Below are 22214 nucleotides of genomic sequence, written 5' to 3' on the forward strand. Positions count from 1 at the left end.
TATAAAACATGACTGATGTCAATAAACCTTTAAGAGCACCAGAAAACATAAATACCTCAAATAAGATTTGTTGAGTGTTTTAAAAGACTGGTCGTTACTTTGGTTGTAATTACATGTTTAAATCCTGTGTTATAAAAATAGGAAGTGCGGTGCAAAAAGTGATCCTATTTGAGACTCACCAACATGTATAGGAGATGGAAACAATCCATACTCATGTTCCCCAGGTATGTATTCAAGTTTCTCTTTCTTTAGCTGCAGAAGCTGACTCCGTGGGCTGCAAGGTGTGGTACAGAAATGGTAAAATGTAAAGTTTTAACTCCAGAAAAACTGTATATGGTGCATTGACATCTAAAATAAAAATCAATTTCAGAAGAAGATTTAGTTTAAGATTTCTCTAGAACTCACTCTTCGGTCTTGTACACATCAGAGTAAAGTCCCGCCTTCTGAAATTTCTTCTTTGGAGGTCTGGCTGCTCTCTTCTCCCGTTGGCTGATTATGGGCATGGGCGGAGCTTGTTCCCTGGAGACGGTGCCTGGGCGTTCCGGGGAGCAGTGGCCATCTGGCTTGCTTTCCAGTGAGCTAAAAATAGAACCATGACTTGGTTTCTAGTTACTACTGGATTTAATAATGTTCCTTTAAATACCAGCATTGAATCCTAACATTAATACTCAGTGTAAATCTGTGTCAGTGTCCCACAGCTCAGACTTTTAAGTATAAAGGTTAATTTCCTTACCCACGAAAGTGCTGGAGCTCGTCCTGGGCAAGCCAGCTACTTCCTGTCCCAGCTCTGGACGTTACTACCAGGTTGCCCAGGTTCTCCTCTCTATCCGGCAATCGCTCCTCAGTCTCTTCTACCTCCCCGTCCTCTTCTTCCTCCTCTTCTTCCTCATCCCCGTCTCCGTCCCAGTGCTTCTTCTTCTGACTTTTTCTACGCTGGCCCTGGACTACCGACTCAATAGCATCTGTTACAGTGTCCCCCTCCCACCCTCGGCCCCCTGCTGGCCGTTCTGCCCCTCTGTCCCTGTGCCGGGTCTGGTTCAATTCAACCACTGGTGGTGGGGATGGCGGCGGGGAGGGTAACGGGTGTTTCCTGGGACGTCCGGGGCCCCTCTTCTTCACCACGTTGTTTCCTGTGCGAGCCTGTCTCTGTAGCTTCTTGGCACGCAGGATTTTGTTCACATGGTGCAGGCTGTGTTTGGATGGCTGCGCCCGATGGGAGTGGTGGGGCAGGGAGGCATCCAGGCAACTGTCCTGAGAGGGGGAGAGGCAGGAGGAGGAAGCAGAGCCATGGGAGTGAAAAAGTGAAGGTTGGTGATGGTGCTGCTGCCGGTGGTGCATGGATCCTTCATGCCCTTCAGGGGTCGAGAGGGCTACACCTCTTGTCTGGATACCTGATGACCCTAGTCAAAGAAGAGAAGAAAATGAATACTGCATATTTAGGTAAAAGTGGTCACTAGTACATGGAGTAGTTTATTCACCATCTCTCAGCAGCTCGTCATTTTCTCTGACTCTCCTCTTGACGCTTTACATCCCTTTCCATTGTCATCTTTGTTCAAATTTCTTCTTTCCTCATTTAAATGCATCTTAAACTGATATTTCACCCTTGTCTTCCACACGTTCCCCTTCCTACTTCCCATCCTTTGATATCACAAGAATTTGCTTCAGTCTTCACACATCTTCCTCTTTCCTCTTTTTTTCCTCATTAACATCATTCTCCTGCCCCTCATCGTTAGGGTTGGGTACCTTTCGCATCTGAACCAATACTAGTCCCGATACCGGTACCGGAAAATCGGTTGTAAAAATAATTCCAAACCTATTTACTTAGAACATTATGTTATTTATTTTGAATATTTTACACTGACAGAAATTAAACAAAAATAAAAATAAAACCCCTCCCTGTCTCCTCCCAAACCCGTCCCTACAACCTATTAAATTGAATAATTAATTTCTTACTCACTGTAACATTTATTCTTGTATTTGTATATTATTATATTTTAGCCTGTTATATTTTCATCATGACCGATTTTAATTGCTCTTTAATGTTTCATGTAAAGCACTTTGAATTGCCTTGTAGCTGAAAGGTGCTGTAGAAATAAAGTTGCCTTGCCTTACAGCCTCAGCCTGTCAGTCAGTCCCCAGGGCACAGAAACCACCGTTGTGCCTGCTCGTCTCAGAGGAAGTGTAATGTCAACAGCACCGCGACTGCTTCCGGCTCGCCATTAATATCATATCACGGTGAAAAGTGTCTGCGTGAAGTTTTGAAAAACTGTAACCACACTTGAAACTGCTTTATCGGCATCGCTGTGACTCACTGTGACTTCAATAAAACTGCAGAGCTGACGTAGTTTGCTCCGTCCGTACCTCTGCACGTGCGTGTGTGTGTGTGTGTCGGACCTCTGCTCTCTGTCAATAGAGGAGAGGACAGATAAGCTTGCGCTTACTCTCAGGTACCGAAATTTGGCACCGTTTGATTTTACGTGAACCAATACTCGGTAGTACCGACGTGATTCGGTCGGTACCGGTAAAAGTACAAAGTTCGGTACCCAACCCTACTCATCATCCTGACTTCCTTACCCTCTCCCTTCTTCCTCCCCTTGCCTGACCTTTGAAAACCCTTCCCTCTATATTTCTACATCTTTTAATTAATCTCACACTCACCCTAGTCTTCTATGAACTATGAACACCTATTCCTTCACTTAAAACATATGACTCACTCATCACTCTATTTATTCCCCCCAACATCTTTATACTTTAATTGCCCCTCTTTCAGTCAACGAAGAAAGACATTTTATCCCTATCACTTTTTTTTGGCACTAATTAAGAAAGCTTCCATTCAAATGTTTCAATTTGAATGGAATTAGATTTTGGACGAAAATGCCACAAAAGAATACTAAACATTGCGTATTTCCAAGGTGGAGAAGTTGCAAAAAAGCAACTGAAACAGATAATACATATTTAGATTAATACATCTATACTATACTTGTCATATAATTGGTATACATCTATCAACACTATTATTATGTGTCATACATGACTCCAGGTTCAGTGAAAGAGGGTTGTCCCATGTCCAGCGACCCACAAAGACTAGCCTAGTCACAGTGAGATCAGGGATCCCACACATGTGAACTAAGTCACCAGGTAAGACAGACCAATTAACTAGCTTATCAGAGAGAACATTTTTAACTATTGCATGACCACTGCCCCATCCCCCTGTGTTATGTGAACAGCTTAGCATACGGTCTTGATAGGTTATCATGCATGGTTTAAATATGGCTTACTAAACAGTAGTTGACAGAAACAAATATTTATTTGCATTTTCTTTTGTTGACATGAAATTTACTTAAAATCTGAACGTTTGGATAGAAACCTAGTCTCACCCTGTTTTTGCTACATATTATCCTTGGCCTCCCTTACAGTCCTTTTTCCCCACTCTCACTCTCAACCCATACTCTTCAGTCAGTATGCATTTACCTACTTCCATCATTCCCCACTTGTCCTTTGTGCCAGCCCAGTCCCCATCCTTGGCCCTTTTCTACCTTCACAGTCTGCGACCGCTGGTTGACCCCAAGTCCTGAGCTCTAATCCAGGATTACCACAGCGTGGTTTGAACTGCACCATGCTGCCTCAACAGGGACCTTACAGCTTCCCATCTCAGTTACTAACATGCACATAAACACAAACATCCACCCTACCGGTGCTCACGCACACAGACATACAAGCACATCAGACTTTATTAGGGGGCATTCAAAGTCACACTGATGAAGACCATTGCTGAGGCGCTGTGTCTTACATCAGAAACATTAGCTCAGTCCAGGTGCTGGGTGTACAGAAGGATAGGACTAGGCCTCACATTGTGGGCTTTTGAGGGAAATGTCCACTAAATATAGCATGTTAACAAAACACTCCACCCCTTTTGCTCTGGCAAGAATGCTATATCAACTGTGGCCAACTGCGGCCATCCACACTCACAGAGGGGCCAGTTTAAGTCATTACGCATGCTTTTTCTTGCCAAGCCCACTAGTAAGAGCTACCAAATGTCAGACAGTGTGTGCACAGGGGGTGTCACGGTCACTGTTCAGTGGGAATTTTTTCACCAAAATATGTGGCCCATTCCACTTAGTATTTTCTTTGTACATATAGGAGACAGATGAGAGCGCAACAGAGACCAAACAGATCAGTGTGGTTTGATGGTTCCAGTTGTAACCACTACACAACTTCTCAGCACTATGAAGGATTACACAGGCTTAACTGTGCAGAGATCAAGCAAGATTTGAGAGTCCTCTTGCTGTGCCATACAGCAATGTCTGAAACGGTTATTGCCCAAATACATAGTCCTGGAACAAGTGCTGGATCTTATTGATTACACACTGTGCTAGTTAAAACATAGCTGTGTCAAGCCATAAAGCTAATCGGACATCATCCAATCATATTCAGCCACAGGATTCTTGCTACAACTTCATGTGCAGACCTAATTTGGGATTTTGTGCAAAATTGACTCCAATAACCTTTAACAATGTAAAATTTAATTTGGGTCAAAAGATTTTCTGTGCTGAATATCTCGTCAAACTCAAAAGCATATAGGGCTACATGAACTATATGGGATTCAATGTCCAAGAACAAATGAATGCAAATAGCTCCCTGCTGCTACGGTTACTGGTTACTATACAGTCTTTTCTTTTTTCAAAATGAACTATGCAGATGCTGTTGTAACCTATAGCCTGTATCAGTTAATCAGTGGATGCTCTGCTGTAGGCAGCACATTCATACAGATACATTTACAATTAAACAAAAAAAAAATTAGACTTACCTAACTCTCTCCTTTCTGCTGATGTTGAGTGTTCCTTCCTCATCGGCCGGTCCATGCGGGAGAAGCTGGGGCACTCTGTGACTACCTCAGTCTTTCTGCTCCTGCCCCCCTTCAGCGTAGTACGGGTGAGAGCAGAGGCAAACAGATTTGTAAGGTTTGGAGAATCATGGGCTCCAGGCTCTACATCCTCTGTGGGGCTGAGGGGCTCCTCATCCTCGCTGTCTGAGCAGCCTGCTTGGTCTTCAGCCCGTACATCTGAGAACGGACCCTGGCCAGGTGCCACACGACTCCGTGAAAGCTTAGAGTAGTCTGTCTTAGAGCTGCCCATCCTGAACCATGATTCTACTTGGTGGTGACCTTTTGAGCTGCTACCGAGTGCAAGCCTGGAGGGGCCTAGACAAGACATGGAGCTCTCTTTGCGCTTGTACCTTTCTGCAGATGAGGATGAGGAAGAAGAAGGAGAGTGGGCAGAAGTGGAAGCAGCTTGCTTGCTGGCACTGGTGCTGGAGGTGTCTCGTCCAAAGCGGCATCGTTGTAAAGACTCTGCCATTCCTAAACTGGCAACTCGCTCCCCTTTCCCTGGTGCTCCACTCTCAGAAATCCCTGCACTAGCCCGGCTCCCTGATCCTCCTCTTGCTGCTTCCTCTCTGTCCTCCTCAGCACAGCGCTCTCTGTGTTTGTGTCTGTGTTTGTGTTTGTGGTGCCAGTTGAAGGAAAGCTCAGAAGACATAGGTGGATATAGGACAGGCGACCTTCCTCCTCCCAGGTACTCCTGCCTAAGCAGCTTATGTTTTTTCTTGTGAAATTTAGAGGGATTCAGCAGGAGATGTGAAGGGTGGTGATGATGCATGTAAGATGTTGGGGGAGGAGGGGGGAAAGACGGTGAGTGATGAGAGTGGTGGGATGGGGCTGTGTGGGGTGACTGGTGGTGTGGGTGGGGATACAGAGCACTAGCTGGAGGATAGCCTCTGTAATAGCCCAAACCCAGAGGCCCAGAGGAGTAGGGAACACTGTAGGAGGGGTGGTAGAAGCCTCCACTGGAGAGGGGGAATCCAAGCCCAGGTACAAAAGGAACCTCAGACATGGACTCCCTCAGTTTGGGAGGCCGTCCCCGTTTCTTCTTCATGTCTGGTTTACGAACATAGTGCAATGGGTCACAGGAGTATGCAGGATGGGAGTAGAAGCTGCCAAAGTTAACCCTGAAGATTGTAGGCAGGAGGTCCCTGTGGACATAATGATGTGGAGGAGGGCCACCTGTGCCTCCTATGCCACCACTGGCCCTGCTCCCCACTCCTGGCACTCTACTTGTTCCTGCTGCTATGCCTATTCCACTGCTAAGCCGGTGCCCTGTTGTACGGTGTGCTATCCGTATTTCACTCAGTCTCACAACAATCTCATCCAGCTCAGCAATAAAGTCTGGGTCATGCCGCCGGGAGCGCAGCTGCAAGTACTTCTTCTTGCGTTTCCTTTTCTGTCTCTTTAGCTTGTCATAGCCAGGGCACCCATGGTTGCGGCGTTTGCACTTGTGCTTATGTTTCTCCTTGTGTCCTATTAAGGAGGAGGCGGGAGCTGCTGGGTGAGGTCTCCTGGGATCGGGTGATGACCTTGCCCCGTGGGGTGATGGAGAGGGTGAGGGATGTTCCATAAGGACAGCGGAGTGACGTCGCCTTCCTCTAGAATTAAGGCCCACCCCTGGACCCATAGCTGAAGCGATGACCCCTGGCATTAATAATCCAGTGCCCATCCCAGGTGGCATCCCAATTCCACCCAAACCTCCAGCTTTTTCACCACGGTCAGAGGTGCTGTTATTGTCCGTTCCTATTCCACTGTCACTGGGCACTGTCTCCTCACTGTGTGACTCACTGACTGGTGATGGAGTGGCTTCTTTTAGCTCACTTAGGGGGGCAGGGGAGGTGGGATGCAGCGGCCTGGGAGGGGAAAGCTTATGATAATGGTAGTGTTGCCTGTAATGGTGGTGGTGGTGATGGTATCCACGGCAAGTTGACTTTTTCTGGAAAGCTGCTGTGGCCATGGATGATGATGTTGAGCCCAGTCCTGGGTTGCGAGGATTAGGGGCTGAAAAGGTTGGGGGAGGGAAGGAGAACGTGTTGTGGCTATGATGGGGGTTAGAATAGTGACCTGCAAAGTGCACCGAGCCTGGCTCCACAAAGCTCGCATCACTGATGGGACTATGGCCTCCACTAGACTGTGAGAGGGAGGGGGAGGGAAAGACCTCTGAAGAGGAAAGCTGGTGCTGTTGCTGGGACTGTGATGGATGGTGATGAAGAGGGGAAGTGGTGTTTGGGGATAGGAAAGGTTCTGGAGTTAGTGTGGCATTAGTCGCTGATTTTGGTTTACGGCCTCTCCTCTTACCCATGTATATTGTGCCCTTTTTACTGACATTAATTTGTGGCCCTAGTTTTCCCCCAAAAGAAGCAGCCAGGGAGGACAATGATTGGGTTGCAGCTTCCACAGAGCCAACCACCCCACTGGTGGTGCATTTAGGGGTGTCTTCTGGTCTTGGGCCTAATAAGATTTGACTGAGAATGCGCTTCCGTTTCATACTTTTCATCTTATTGATCTTGCCTATGATAGTTTTCATGATAAGCTGCCCATTTCCTTTGCTGCGGAACCGTTTGTCTCCCATGTCGCCTGCCTCTGGAGCCAACGTGGGAGGCTGACCCTCCTGGGGTAAGGTAGGAGGAAGGCGCTTGGGGCGTCCACGTTTTCTAGGCATAGGTTTAGGGGGGTTCAGGTCCACCTCTGGGTGAAGAACAGGGGGATCTTGCTCTTCTTTGGACTTCAGTAAAGATGAAAAGACCTTGGAGGGGGCCAGCTTGTTAGTAAGGCACCCACGGGGCGGAGCGTCAAGCCTTGGCATTTTGGACTTTGGCCTTCCCCTTTTCTTAGGCTGGGGTGGGAAAAGCTGTGACGATGGACTTTGTGGCACAGGTATTGGTTTGACCTTATTTGGGTTTGGAGGCCTGCCCACAGGTCTCTTAACCGGTGGTGACAGCATTTCCAAGCTTGAAGATAAAGGCAAGGTGGTTTTGCTCTGGTCGAAGGGACTGTCCTGGCCTGCTCTTTGACCCTGTGGCTTGTTCATAACACGGGACCAGCGGGGTTTCCTTCCTCTGCGTTTTTTAAGGGGTTTGCTGTCCTGCTCTGCTGGAGAGTCTATGGATGAATCAGGAGAATCATCTCTAAGAGGCGTTGGTGGGCTTTCGTCACAATCTGGCTCTGGTGAAGAAGACACCCGTTGTCTTACAGGCTCAGGGGGACTGCAAGTCCGACCAGGTCTGCTACTATCACGATTGGGACTTCGCTTACTTGGGCTAGAGCTTTTCCCCCTCTCAACTCGCAGTGACTGATTACTAGCCCCCTTGTCTTTCCCTTCTGGCTTTCCTGTTCCTGTTGGAGGAGGGCACCTGGTTAAGTCTCTAGGGCTGTCACTGTCCTGTTCCCTCTCACTTGCGCTGCTTTCCTCTGCCAAGGCAGGACTCTCTCGTGCATGGTGTCCTTGTGAGGGAGCAGGGGAGCCCAGGTGACTTACTGCACTCAATGTCCTCTGCTCAGCTGAAGTGCTAGAAGAGGATGAAATGGGATAAGATGACAAAGATGTGGTGTGGACCAAGCAGTGAGCTGGACGGGACTGTGGCTTAGAAATGCTACTGTTGTCATTGTTGCTTTCCATTGACATGGCTGACAGGCGTTTATTGCCATAGGTGAGTGCTGGGCTGCTGCTGCGACTACTGCTGTTGCTGATGCTTTTGCCACTGCTGCTGCTACTAGCTTTCTCTGCCCCTTCTGTGTCCTCCTGTCTCAGTGGTGTCAGGGGGGAGGGATTTTCCATAACACAGTCCTTGTTCCTAGAACCATAGGGCCGACCAGGTGGCCGAGATACAGGAGGTGGTGGAGAAAGGTGTACTACTCTTGAATATGTGTTCCTATTGGCCATAGCCCTGTCTCGTTGCTTGGCTGTGGGGGCCATAAAGCCTGAGCTTGGGAGAGGAGGAGCGGGGTCAATCTTTGCAGGTTTGGCTGGCTTAGGGGTTTTTGATGGTGGGCAAGTCGCTATGAGTTGAGCTAATTTTTCAGTGACTGTGGGTGCTCCCCAATTTTGAACACCCTTGTCCTTGTCTCTCTGACTTTCAGTGCTGTAGCTGTATTGAGGAGGTTTAACAGCCTCGAAAATGGGTTCTTTTGATGCAGGTAGTGGTGGAGAAGGTGAAGATGTCCGGGGGTTAGGTTGTGGGGTTGGTGTTTTCTTCCCAGAGGGATGCGTTTTGCTGTCTGGTGGAGGGCGGTGAAGGTTAAGGGGTCTCTCAGATGTGGTGGTGGCTGCTTTCGTGTCTGGCTTTGTATCAGACTTGCAATCCATCTTTGGTGAACCCTACAAATAAAAATAAAAGAACAAGATGGCAAGTTATTAATGACAATTAATAGGTGGTTAATGGGGAGGAATAATTTACTTAATACATTTGAGAAATACCCTGTCTAACTGCTAAATTACATGGATGTATGTACTGTATCCAGTTTTTTCTCTAAACATTTAAACACAGGTTTAAAAGTCATACACTGTAGTGTACAAACTATTAATCAGAAATAGGTTTCTATACCCATTTACAAACTGCAATACATTGATAAGATTTTCTGTCTGCTGCTCCCCAGGCATGCCCAGGGGGGAAGTTACACTCAACTCAATAACACTTATCAGGGTCAGATTGGGGACAGAGAGGGAGAGCTACAGAGGGGGTCATGCAGGGGAGGGGGGTGGAGAGTACATGGCCGAGCAGAGACAGAGGATAGACGACACAGACGAAGGGAGATTGGAGGGGGCGGTGCATGAGGAATAGGGACAACAGAGAACACAAAGAAAACTAAAGAACAATTTATGCTCTTTATTTGTGCAATAACATGGGGATTACTACGGTAACCTTTTTGTGGGCCACTGCCTTACTGACGACTGACTAATAACATTTTAAGGAAGTCAGGTAAATGTACACAAAATAAATATACAGGAGGGGAAAAGAACTCTCCGCTCTCCATTGACTTATATTGCGTAAAAGGTGCCTTCTCATCAATTCCGTATGCTAGCAAACAACAGAAAAATGCCTAAAAGCTGCTATGTGGTGATATTCAGTACCAACAATGTCAAGAACCCATAACTTAAGGTTTTATAAGCTGCCGACACGAAAAACTGAGCTTTTATGAAGACAAACGTGGATACAGACGTGAGGAATCAGCAGAGAGAATGGGGAGACTGCGGGATCCTGACACTACCCTAACAATATTCCCAACGTTACGTTTTCTTAGCTTAATTTACAGACATGTAGTTAGTTTTTCGAGTAAGCAGCTTATAAAAACTTAAGTTAGGGGTTATACACATTGTTGGTAGTGCATCCCACCACACAGCAGCTTTTAGGCATTTTTCTGTTGTTTGCTAGGAGATGGAATTGACGAGGAGGCACCTTGACGCAATACAAGTCAATGGAGAGCGGAGAGTTGTTTTCCCCTCCGGTGGGCGTGGCTTTCAGAATATGATGGGATCTGTTTCTATTGGTGGACATGCTGGCTGTTAATACTGGATGTTCACTTTTGGCAAAATATGAATCCATTGCTGAATCAAAATAAATTGACAATGTTCTCCATCTTTACCCTTTTTGCCAGAGCGCTCCCATTCACTTGGGAGGGTGACAGCATGGTAATGCTGGCGGGAGGAGGAGCCGTAGGAGGTGGCGTAGGAGGTTTAGCAGAGGGGGTTGATGAAGATGATGAGGCTGGTCTGTTGACACTGGGACTCTTCTCCTTATCTTTTTCCCTGCCATTTGAAGTACTCTGGCTCTGAATGCTTGCCCCATCACCTGTAGCCCCTGCACGGTTTCCACGAGCACCGCCTCCTCCACGCCCCGTATGCCTCACAGTGGCCCTGAAGGCTGGTCGGCACACGTAATTCTCCAAGATCTTAGGGGGCTTCTTCGTGCGTTTAGCTTGAAGGCCAATCTTAAGTTTGACATTGCCTTCAGACAGGCTGCTCTCTTTGATGGAGAAATGGGACTGGTCATCACCGGCACCTCCTGGCCCATTTGCTCCTGCCCCTCCTGCACCAGCAGAGACAGTGGCAGCTCCCTCCTTCTCTCTGTCTCTCTTCTTCTCCTCCTCTTCTTCTTTCTTTCCACCCCCTCCCTCCTTCTCCCGCTCCCCTGAGGGGACACCTGAGAGAAGAGGGGGTGAAGTCGCGGTTCCCCCCTGGTTTTTCGGATCCATCAGAACTTTACTATGTGTGCAGGTTTACTAGGGAGGGGATGTTGCGGATACCAGGGAGAGTTTTGTTGGGGGATGGGATAGGGGTTAAGGGGAAAAAGGGGGAGGGGGATAACGGTGAGGGTGAAGCTTTCGAGGTGGCGTCTGTCCCTTCCTCGGCTGTCCAGCCCTCTTTCTCCGTCCTTCAACTGTAGAGAGTAAAGACAGGTATAGCAGGGAGAGAGATGGAAAGGGGGGGTGGGAAAACAAACTCCATATTAGTCACCGCAACACAGAACATCAACCAAACATTGACAGTTTTAAGCAGCACCCTGCAACTGAGAAGTATAAAACATCTTATAATGAATGATGGTGGAAAGCAGACAGAGGGCAACCATTTTTTTATCATCTATTTGGGTAGAGGCTGTCCTTCATCCCGTCTGGGGGACTTTTTATGGTGTGTTTGTCCTCACGGCCTATAACAATGTGACCTATTTACACAGACAAGGCTTTTCTACCTGAGAAATGTAACCTTAGGCTCAAGGACTCTGAATTGTCCACCTGAGAACTACAAAGCCTATAAGGTCCAGAGTCAATAGTTAATCCCACAGTGCTGCCACATCCTTACAAGGTGTTACAGGGTAAGATGTCAAATGAGCAATCCCTTAAATTCCCTCATTAGTTGCAGTGAAAACAGGTGCCTGTGATTGTTGCAAAGTGCTCATACCCTACGTTAGCACTGCAGCAACAGAGAGCAGCATGTTTCTTAATTGTGCACCTTAGAGGACAGCCCAATTCAATGAAGTTGTCTACAGCTCCCTGTGGTCACTGAGTGATTTAATGCGGATTCGTCCCCAAGCAGGTGCTTTCACTGGGTGAAGTCATTTGGAGGCAATTCAGAACTGTGACCTCAGCATATTGGGCCCTCTGGGACTAGACAGAGGATCCGGCCGCCTTTCCCAGCCTTTGCCAGCAGCAACTGAGAGTGAGTGATAGAGCGTCAATGTGCCGGCGGTTTCTCTGCGCCCTACATTAGTGGAGAGCACTAAAGGAGCCACTTAATGGGGCCTGAGGAAAGTCATGCAAGTCGACACATCACTAGTGTCACAGCAAGAGAGGAAAAAAACAGAAATCTACCCTATACAAAGTCTTATACTATGTTTGTTTTGGATTATAACTGTGGAAAACAGTAGTAGAGATTTTTTTGTTGAACCACACAGTAAACGCAGCCCGATTTTTAGAGTCTGGCCTGTGGTTCCCCCACGCCCTCTTTTCTGTGTTTACTTCAATTACTCACTCCGTTTCGCCTCAAAACTGCAGACTCCCCCTCGCTACACATACCACGCTCAAATCACACCTCCCTCTTTTCTTTAACACTCCATCAATCTCTCTGTTCTTTCACCGTTTTCTTTAAGCTTTTCTGTCCTTATCCTCCTCTATTTTGCAAACTTGGAAAGCAGTAGTAACAGCACACAAACTAAAGTCACTGTGTTCCCACTTTAATCAAAAACACATTTCACCCCCCACCCCCCAACTCTGTTCCCTGTGTCCTTCTCTTACAGAGTGACAAATGTTCTCCCCATTCTTTTATACTAAGCGCTTGCAGTGATACTAGCTGCTTCCGTTGCCTGACAGCAGCTATGCCAAAAATAAGCCACTGTAGCACCTAACTCTGTGAGAGGCTACTGACACAAGTCTAAAAAAAAGCTGCCTGGAGAGTCAAAACATTCGTCTCACCTCTAACAAGCTAAGCCAGGTCATTTACTGGCACTTGTTCTCCTGTAAATGATCTGACAATGGGCCGAATCGCTTTCTAATTTGTGATTGATAAGCTGTAACACTAAACCATGTCATATCAAGGTACTTTTGTATTTACAAAGCAGTTAACACTACACTGCAGTCATTTCGTTTTTTACAGTCATACTGCAAAACACAAGAATGACAGCACTATTGGTTTTACAGACAGATATCAATCATGCCTGCCTGTTGTTTGCTTTTACTTTAAGTACAATAACCAGGAATTAAAGTAGAGAGAAGGACATATAAAACACGAGCAAATGTCAGAAATTAAAATTAAAAACAGGAGAATCAATAATCAATATCAGGCCAACAACCGAAGAAATGGCAGAGCAGACTGGAACGTAGTAAACAACTTCCCGCGCCCCCTCCCATTTCTTTCCTCCCCTTACTCCCTCCCTTCTCACTTTTGCACACGTTGTTCATAACTGCTGATTTCCCTTTGGTCATAGCAATAGTATCCAACCCACCCACCCCCAACATAATTCACATGAGGGCTGGCGTCTGCCCTCAGAACTCCGTGTCATTCCCAGGGCTTTTACTCTATCGGTATTAGTACAGAGCCGTGCTCAGGGAGGAAAGCAGCCAAATTCCTTTACTGCTACCATTAGTTTCTTTCATTTAATAGCGAGTGTTCCAACATGATTCTAACACACCATGACCTTAAACTAAAGAGACGGCTATAACGTTTAAACCTCAAAGATTAACGAATTGCGGTAGAGGTTGCAATAAATCGGACCGGAATGACAGATGTCAGTCAGAGCAGCACCATGCAAACATCCTCAGTCTGTAGCAGCCCGGAGGAGTTCCTTCTGTGGTATTAACTGCTTTAAAATACACTTGACTGCCTAACATTTGTGTATAACATTTTAAGTAATTACACTGTCACTCGTGTTATGCAAAAACGTAGCTGGCCAGCGAAGGGCTGAACAACCCAAATAACGTTATCTGCTTTCGGTTTCATACATTCAACACTGCCCCTCTGCCAACGCATCACCCCTAATTTACTCAGCCAATTCCTCCCGGTTTTGTCATACTCATAATTACTGTCTCAATCGAAAGGAAATCCGGACTGAGACATGCTCTTGCAGTTTCTTAAAGTCGTTAAGGTGACACTGCAATGCATGCAGTCGAGAAATAATTTAGCAAACATCTTCTTGACAGGGCTGAAGGGACTGATAACACTAAGACTGAGCAATCTGCTCCCTACACTGTTATGTCAACAGCAACAATAAAATCAGCAAATTATTACAAAGTATCATATTAATAATATTAACCCACCTCTGTAATTGTCCAGAAACGGTGTTCACATTATTTGGCTGTGTCCTCCCTTCGTGTGTATCAACGTGGTGGACACATACTGTATCTTCCAAGTGCTGAATTGCCCAAAACCAAAACATGAAAGAATGTCAGATTTGGGCTATATCAATGTTGTTTTTAAAACATAAAACAAAGACATGTACAATGAGCTAAAGCGACAATCTGAGGTATTCAAGCTACAATTGCATAACAAATGTTTATGCTGTTTTCAGATGTGCCAACTAGGTTATAACAAGGTAATAATCTTGAACGCAGCCGCAAATCTCAATCACAAATCAATGCACACAGCTCTGACCACGTACAAAAAATGATAGTTAACCTTGCCACCTCCAAAACACAAAGTTGCGATGGTGTAAGCTGAGTGTCACCATGTTAAGCATCCCCCCAAGAATATGTAACGTTATTACAGAATATTTAGGATAATAGGCAAGGCGGTAAAGTAATCGGGTGGTCACTTGGCGCCTTATAACCCGTGCATTGTGAAAGGTTTGTTTATTTTGTAACACGCGAGTAGCTATCATCCGTACAATAATATACAGCCTGTGCTACATTTGGTATCAATGGCACTGGCAGCAGCTAACTAGCCATCTATCAGCCTGTTTGAGGGCGATTTAGGCAAATTTCGCCCAGCACAGCTTTAACTTAACGTTACACTGTACGTAAGCTGCGAATGAGTGGCTAACGCCTACAGCTTTCAAACTATTTCTGCAAACCAAGTGAATCTGACACAACCCTGCACAAGTGATGCACATAATCTTACATCTCCGTCACATTCTCGTAGGCACTCGTGTTACTACATCTCAGCTACGACGGCTAACGATGCACTAGCATGTCAGCTAAACCATAAAAATCTCCCGACGTTGATTCAAAGACAAATGAACAGCAAAATCGAAAGAAATACACTCGCGAAAAACGAGGCGAGTTAAATTCCAGTGGTTATAAAATAACAGATGCAGTGCCGTGTAGGTTATTAAAAAAACACTAACTGTCAACAAAATGGCGGCTGCGTTGAATCAACAGAGACCCGAAATGGATCTCTTTCTATTTCTTCTTCCTTGGTGTTAAAATCCTTTTTCCTGACAGCAACTGGTATCCGTAATATCTCCCGAGATGCTCCGAAATCCACTCCGACGCGCCGTTAGCTAGGCCTGGATGTGTCAGCACGGGCCTCTCTCGTTAATCGGGCCTCCATGTCTACTCAGCCCGTATCGCTACTGTGTCAGTACAACACGGGCATTCTCAGTCCCAGAGAGGAGGGAGGGAGGGACGGAGGGAGGGAGGGAGTGAGGGAGGGGGAGGACCGGGGAGGGCGGAGAGGAGAGCAAATGTCGGTCGTACGCGGTTCATGCGGTCCTTGGTCATTGACAAAAATGTATGTGTTTCATTATTTCACTATTTTCGGTTGCTGTGTTTGAGGTTGAGGGTGTGTTTGCTGGTATGCAACAGTCAACTGTCCAACTGGCGGTGCCAGGTGCACAGTGTCAACATAACGTTACAGTAAACGGTAGGCTACAGACGTGAGGAGGCAACGGGAGCACTTTTGCCTATAAATAAATCATTCTGCCCCATAAGGATGTTAGTTCTTCTTTTCTGTTGTAGCTGAATTATTAGTCTACTAATCGATCAGTTTATTGATGTTAAATTAATCTGCAACCATTTGTAATAATCGATTAATCGTCAAGTTATTCAGTAAAAAAAATGCCAGAATGGTTCCAGCTTTTTAAACGGGAGGATCTGCTGCTTTTCTCTATTTATTTATTTTTTTATCTTTGGACTGTGGGTCACACAAAAGAATAATCTCAAGGTTTCAATTTGGGGATTCGATATAGGCCTAGTGATGGGCATTTTTCACCTTTTTTGTGCCAATTTTAAACTAAATTATTAACTGCTGAAGCGAAAAATAAACTAGTCGATCATGAAAATAAGAAATAGTTGCAGTGCTATAAAGTTGTTTGTATTACAGCAGCCAACTACTATATTATACTAGGGCTGCAACTGGTTATTGTCATTATCGATGAATCTGTTCAGAGTTTATAAAATGTCAGAAAATAGCAACAACAAAAAAGAGTGCCCATCACAAGTAGCTTGTTTTGTCCCAAAAAATGTTAATTTTAGAATTATATAAATTTAAGAAAAGCAGGAAACCTTTACATTTGAGAAGCTGTAACCAACAAATGTTCAATTACATGACTTGTTTCAGCATATTCTGTACTGCTGTATTTGGCTCCATAGCCAACAATCATATTCTACTGTATTGAAAGCGAGATTTTATATTTCTATGTATATCTATGATAAAACTGCACTATTCTATTTTATTCTATTTCAATGGATAATACTATATTCTAATGTATTATTCTACATATACTGCCATATTGAAAGTAACCCTTTCTATTGTATTATATTCTATTAAGATTCAAGAACCAACAAAAAATTACTGTCATCTATTAAGCTGTTACAGCAGTGCTGACCACAAAATGCAAAAGGAACACGGAAAAGCCTTAAATGTGCTGATTATTAAAGAGATTGGTTGGTAGACCAATAAAAAGGTCTGCAGTATGAATGTACAGTATCTGGCACTGAATCTCTCATAATTAGGGAGATGGAAGAAGCATTGTGGGGATCACAGGGTTAGCTTTAATATCTGGAGCACATCAAAGCTGGATCGGATTGGGTGGAAAAACAAAATATTCTGCATTAGGAAATCGTCTTACCAAGAGCCTTAATGCAAAAGTGTTACTTCATAATTCTGTGAATTCACATCATTTTGACAACCACTGGCAGCTCAGTGGTGGAAGTCAGTCGTTCAGAAAACCACTTAAGAGAGCAGTGTAGCGAGACGGACACATCACCTCCACATCTCGTCTGCAAACTGCACATCCTTTTGTGTGTAGTGTAGCCTAATAATGGTGAAGATGTTGGAGTAGAAAACATAAAGGTCCTTAGCAGAGATGAGTGTACTGTAGTGAGAGTTGAAGCTGTAAGTTATGACTGTGATGGATGTAATGCATTTTATTTAAACGCAGACAGTGCAGAGGGAAAGGTCTGAGGTGAGAAGCATGTCTCTTGAAAAAAGTAAAGGGAGGTAGATTTGCTTGGCCAGTTTCTCAGATTGCCTGCCTCTCCTGTTGCTCTGTCCTGATGGAGCGAGGTTCTGGGGGTTCTGATGTGGGCAGGAGGCTGTTGTCGACACCGTCAAGGCTTTTTCTGCACACTGGGCAGGTATCATGCTGCGAGAGGGAGAGAAAAACGTATTAATCTGCAGGCAAAAAGTCAATGATATAACAGCATCTACAGTACAACCTGAGATCAACATTAGTAACAACAAATGTTTCTGTATTGTCGTCACAGCCCTGAATTCAGGATGTGTGACACTCTTAAAACCTTGACAGATCTAACAGACTTTCAAACCCCTCAGCCCACTGATCACATCCACTCCTCGTTCTTACCAGCTCCAGCCAAGGCACGATACATTCACTGTGGAAGTAATGGAGGCAGGGTAGTTTCCTGACAGACTCCCCTGATGAATACTCCTCCCTACAAACTGGACACTCCAGTCTGCAGTCTGGGAGAGACAAACAAGAAAAACTGAAACAGAAAGTATGAGTGGTGCAGGAGAAATAGACACAGAGAGACAGAAAACCCAGTCATAAAATTATTTTTTAATGATGAACACCTCAAATGAGGAAGACAGTTCTATAGACTGTTACAGTGTAACAGCGATACTTTTGTAATATAGTACTCTGTTATTTCATTTAGCAAACCCAGTTTAATGATGTGGGAATAAAGATTTATTCATACCACTTTACAACAATTCACATTTCTTTTACCTGTTTTTATAAATGGTCAATAAGTAACAGTAATGAGTCATTGTAATACATAAATAGAACTATTTTGGGGTCTCCAGGCTGTTGTAATACCTTTCACTACCTTTGAAGTAGTGCATCCTGGCAAAAAACTATGAATTATTTACTAATACGCTACTCATAGTTAGAAAAGAGAGGGGGGGGGGGGCAAGATAATAGGCGGAAAGGAAGGTTGAGAGGAAGAAAAGAAAGTAATAATAAAAACATAAGCAGAGATAAAAAGAGGAAAGGAAACAGAACGATTTAAGACATTATTTAAGATAGGAAAGAAAGGAGGGAAGGAAAAATAGGAGGAATGGGAAGACGAGATGAGGGAAGGAGAAACAGAAGGAGGAAAACAGGGATAAAAGAGGGGAAGGGGAGATAAGAGGAGGAAAGGACAGATAAGAAGGAGAAAAGAGTGAAGGAAATATATCAGGAATGATAGGAGGAAAGGAAAGATCATAGGAGGGAAAGCAGAAAGAGGAAATGAGAAGGAAAAGAGATAAGGGGAGGAAAGAAAAAGTGGGAGGAAGGAGAGACGGATGATAGGAGATGGGAAGGAAAGCTAAGAGGAGGGAAAGGGATGTGTACAGTGTGCCATGCTGGGATTGCTACCTGTCTGTTCTTGAGAGATGCAAACTGTTGGCAGGGATGAGATCATCTCCTTTTCTGCAGGGGGTGGACCTGTGCCCTCCAGCTGTCCTAACAACTAGGTAAGTGCGAAGAAACAAAGAGTATGGATATATAGGAGGAGACATGAGGGGCAGAGAGGGGAAAGAGGAAAAACAAGAAATGAATAATGATAATGTTTGTAACTTGATTGTACCAGAATTTTGGGGGTTTGTTTCATTATAAAATGAGGGAAGAAGAAGAAGAAGAAGAAGAAGAAGAAGAAGGAAACCATGCTAAACACAAAGCTTAGAAATATAGATATAGATATCACTGACCTCTGTGATAACAGCATCCAGACCTCCCTGACCCCACGCATAATCTCCAGGGTTTGAGTGCAACTGTAGCATGCTGGATCTGAGCGAGAGCGAAAGAGAGAGAGAGAGAGAGGTTACCACACAATGTTACATGAAATCAAAAGTAAATGATGTGAATCGAAAATTAAAAAGCGTTTACAGTGCAGCTGGTGCAGCACCGGAGTTTCTGCTGTTGGCAAACAGGCCGGCCAAGAACTGCTGCACGATCCTTGAAAGGGCAAAAACAGACAGCAAAGATGTCTGCTTTAGTGTGCTTTCAAAACACATACTGTACCTTTACTTTATATTCAGCAGTATAAATTCATGCTATGCCTTTATGATTGTATTGGAGTTAGTAAATCAATTAATGCACACAACAGATTAGGAGTGTTATACAGCATATTATATATACAGTAAGTCTGATGCTCATACTGCATGATTGATGTAGAATAATCATTTTACATAAGGATCCTTAAGTATGGAAGATTACAAAAGTGTTACCAACTTTAATCACCTTTTAAAGCGAACCAATCCCATGTAATGAAGTGTACAGTATGTATACATTATTAAAAAGAGTTTCAAACTTGTAGAAACTTATAAACCTGAGGGTACTATGAATGTTTCTGTTTATAACAAAACTAGAAATAAGAACAATAGACAAGAAACAGCTGTTTATGTGTTTAAACTGTATGTTGGTGGTTATTGGTTATAGGCTACATGTCTACATTTTAGTTCCTTGTAATGTAAATCACAAGACATAAATAGAAAGAAATCAATAATTCAGTAGCACACTAATGGCATACTAAAGGATGTTTACACCGTCAGAGTTCAGCACACACTGGTTATGTTTCTGTGTACTATGTCCACACACACCCTTCCACTGCAGGCCTTTGTTCAGGCCTGGATGACCTCTCTTGTTCAGGTTGGGAAGGTGACTCTGGTTCTCCGGCCTCAGTAAAGCCTGGCGACACTAGAGAAAGACGGCTCTGACCTGCAGATATCTGCTCGCTGTCATCTGGGTCGCACTCTGATGAGGGCGGATGAGACAGCAGAGCAGAGCGCTCCATAAACAGCAGTTGCCATAACTTGGAGAGAGACCAGAGAACCAATGTGTCAAACAAAGCCTGAGAAAAAGAGGAGTGTACTTATTAAAATGTCATAAGGACATACCTCTGAGAAAAGCAAGTTTGAATCTTCACTGGCCGCTGATCTGCTATTCTGCAAGAGACTAAACAGGAAAATACAAATTGTTTTTGATATCAGTGGTTTAAAATGAAACACACAACTGTTACTGCAGTGACCATTATGCATTCTAATACTGCCATGCTTACGTTTTTTATAAACAAGAGTATATAGAGAACAGCACATTTAAACACCAAAACTGAGCTGTACCTGGAGTCTTCTGTCACCTCTTCAATGAAGTCAGAGTCACATCTCGGGCATACAAAATCCTTGAAGAGAAAATAAATAAATACACTACATGGCCAAAAGAATGTGTACACTCACATTTCTTGTCTCATGACAAAATGATGGGGATTAATCTGCTGCTATAACAGCCTCCATTATTCTAGGAAGGCTTTTGACAAGAGCTTGGGAACTGGCTGCAGAGTGATGTGGGTGATAAGGTCTGGCCCACAGTCGGGCTCCAGTTCATCCCATCGGTTGTTGGATGGGGCTCAGCCCTGTCTTTATAGATATGGCTTTATGGTGACAGGACAGACAGGAAAGGGGTGAAGTTAGAGATGGGTATGGCATGCAACAACAGTTCCCGGCAAGAATCAAACCACATACATTGCATTTATATGGTATGCTTCTTTACCACAAGGCCACCAGGACGTGCTACGTTGAAAGAGAAAATGGCCTTTTCCAAACTGTTGCCACAAAGCAGGAAACACACTATAGTCTAAAATATTAGCTGCAGCATTATGATTTACCTTACACAAAAATAGAGAGACAGGGGATCCCTCTGCCCCCGTTTCCTGTCTGTCAACCTTTAAAAAATGAAGGAAAATAGACGACAAATAATCTTTTTTAATATCTGCATAGGGGTTTCCACGTATTTTTGTCAATATAGCGCAGATGAATTCCATCTACTCTCTCTCTCTCTCTCTCTATTTCTCACTCGCACAGTCATACGCGCATTTGCTCCATCGTAACTATATCTGTGCGTAATCGTGCCGTGAAAAGTGCCAGCTGCGCAACAAATGCGCTCCAACAGTGGCTTTCACAGCGCGCTCCTCTGCAGAATTTAATCTCCAAATAAATCAGTAAAAGTTCATCAGTTTTGTCTTTCAGTTGGGCTTAGACGGGAGGGTACACAACTGATCGCGCGCCAGGGGTTAACGGCACCTATTTGCGGCTCTGTGGCATGTAACAGTTTGATAAGCGCTTCTGGTGCATGTGGCGACACCCAGCCAGCCCCTCCTACGTCTCTCACACGCAGTTGACAGAAGACAACAGTCGCCAACAGGGGTGCTTCTAAATATGGCAACGTGAATCACCAGTTTTTAGCCAACTCCCTCTATCTCTATAATGTAAGATATTGGCGCATGCTGTAGCCTACCCACATAAACAACCACCAACAGGCTGCAAAATGTGTGCTTTGGTGATCCCGCGAATTACATCTAAAAAATCTATCATGCAGTTAAATACTTTCAAAAATAAATAAAGAGCTCTAAAAATCGCAACCACTCCGTCCATTCGCGTGGGTTATTCTCAGGCCAGCACGTGTGGAATAAAAACACTCTCCAAAGTGACTCACCGGGATTTTGGGGTTTGTTTCACATTTACAGCAGTGACAGAAAAACCTGTGTTGTGGTGTGTCCGCAGCCTCCGCCATCTTCACGGTGACGCACAGTGCCTGACCTGACGTCCGTGTAGCAGCCCATAAAAGTCTAACTCGGTTGTCCAACGGGTCCGAGTATTCCCGGAGAGTTTGGTGCCCGTGAGATATGTCAGAAAAACGGCTGTAGACAGATTGCACAATCATATCGTTAACGAACAACGGCAACACCCTCCTCAGTTTCATCTTTATAATAAAGTTTGTTAAGGAGAGATTAGTAAATATATAAATAACCTTCGGCGTCAAGATCAAGACTTGCTTCGGTCACTGCTGCAAAGATCAAGTTGCTAAAAGAAGCCAAGAGCTCCAAAAGCAACAAGTTGGATCACGGATGTAGTTTCCTTCAAGTGTGTTGGGTGTCGCTAGAGAATAAAAAATGTTTAAGTGGGATCCTC

The 22214-nt window shown here is 44.7% G+C and overlaps 2 protein-coding genes across 5 annotated transcripts in view; both read right to left on the reverse strand.

Annotated features, from left to right (window-relative positions):
- The window catches only part of ash1l (ash1 (absent, small, or homeotic)-like (Drosophila)), a 30434-nt gene extending 15020 nt beyond the window's left edge, over nucleotides 1–15414 (reverse strand). For 2 of the 3 annotated variants that reach the window (XM_039819500.1, XM_039819497.1), the window contains exons 1-7: nucleotides 15154–15414; nucleotides 14129–14223; nucleotides 10466–11259; nucleotides 4808–9200; nucleotides 734–1400; nucleotides 406–579; nucleotides 180–274 (exon numbers count right to left, since the gene is read on the reverse strand). In XM_039819500.1, coding sequence (XP_039675434.1) covers nucleotides 180–274; nucleotides 406–579; nucleotides 734–1400; nucleotides 4808–9200; nucleotides 10466–11074 — 5938 coding nt within the window. In that variant the 5' untranslated portion in view covers nucleotides 11075–11259; nucleotides 14129–14223; nucleotides 15154–15414. Of the gene's footprint in view, nucleotides 1–179; nucleotides 275–405; nucleotides 580–733; nucleotides 1401–4807; nucleotides 9201–10465; nucleotides 11260–14128; nucleotides 14224–14927; nucleotides 15119–15153 lie in introns of those variants that run through there. The other variant, XM_039819498.1, reaches the window with a different exon arrangement.
- A 1364-nt stretch (nucleotides 15415–16778) lies between these two features.
- On the reverse strand, nucleotides 16779–22214 carry si:ch211-81a5.1 (E3 ubiquitin-protein ligase RNF115). Of its 2 annotated transcripts, XM_039819502.1 has the most exons (10): nucleotides 22054–22214; nucleotides 21739–21943; nucleotides 20370–20428; nucleotides 20148–20205; nucleotides 19851–20062; nucleotides 19138–19206; nucleotides 18960–19038; nucleotides 18628–18721; nucleotides 17614–17729; nucleotides 16779–17394 (listed from the first exon to the last, which is right to left on the reverse strand). In XM_039819502.1, exons 2-10 carry the CDS (start codon nucleotides 21814–21816, stop codon nucleotides 17272–17274), a joined length of 888 nt encoding a protein of 295 aa, XP_039675436.1. In that variant the 5' UTR covers nucleotides 21817–21943; nucleotides 22054–22214; the 3' UTR covers nucleotides 16779–17271. The 2 variants fall into 2 exon arrangements, with proteins under 2 accessions (XP_039675436.1, XP_039675435.1); XM_039819501.1 differs by lacking the exons at nucleotides 21739–21943; nucleotides 22054–22214 and adding an exon at nucleotides 20912–21702.

Source organism: Perca fluviatilis, chromosome 13 (genome assembly GCF_010015445.1).
Source record: "Perca fluviatilis chromosome 13, GENO_Pfluv_1.0, whole genome shotgun sequence".
Classification (NCBI taxonomy): Eukaryota; Metazoa; Chordata; class Actinopteri; order Perciformes; family Percidae; genus Perca; species Perca fluviatilis.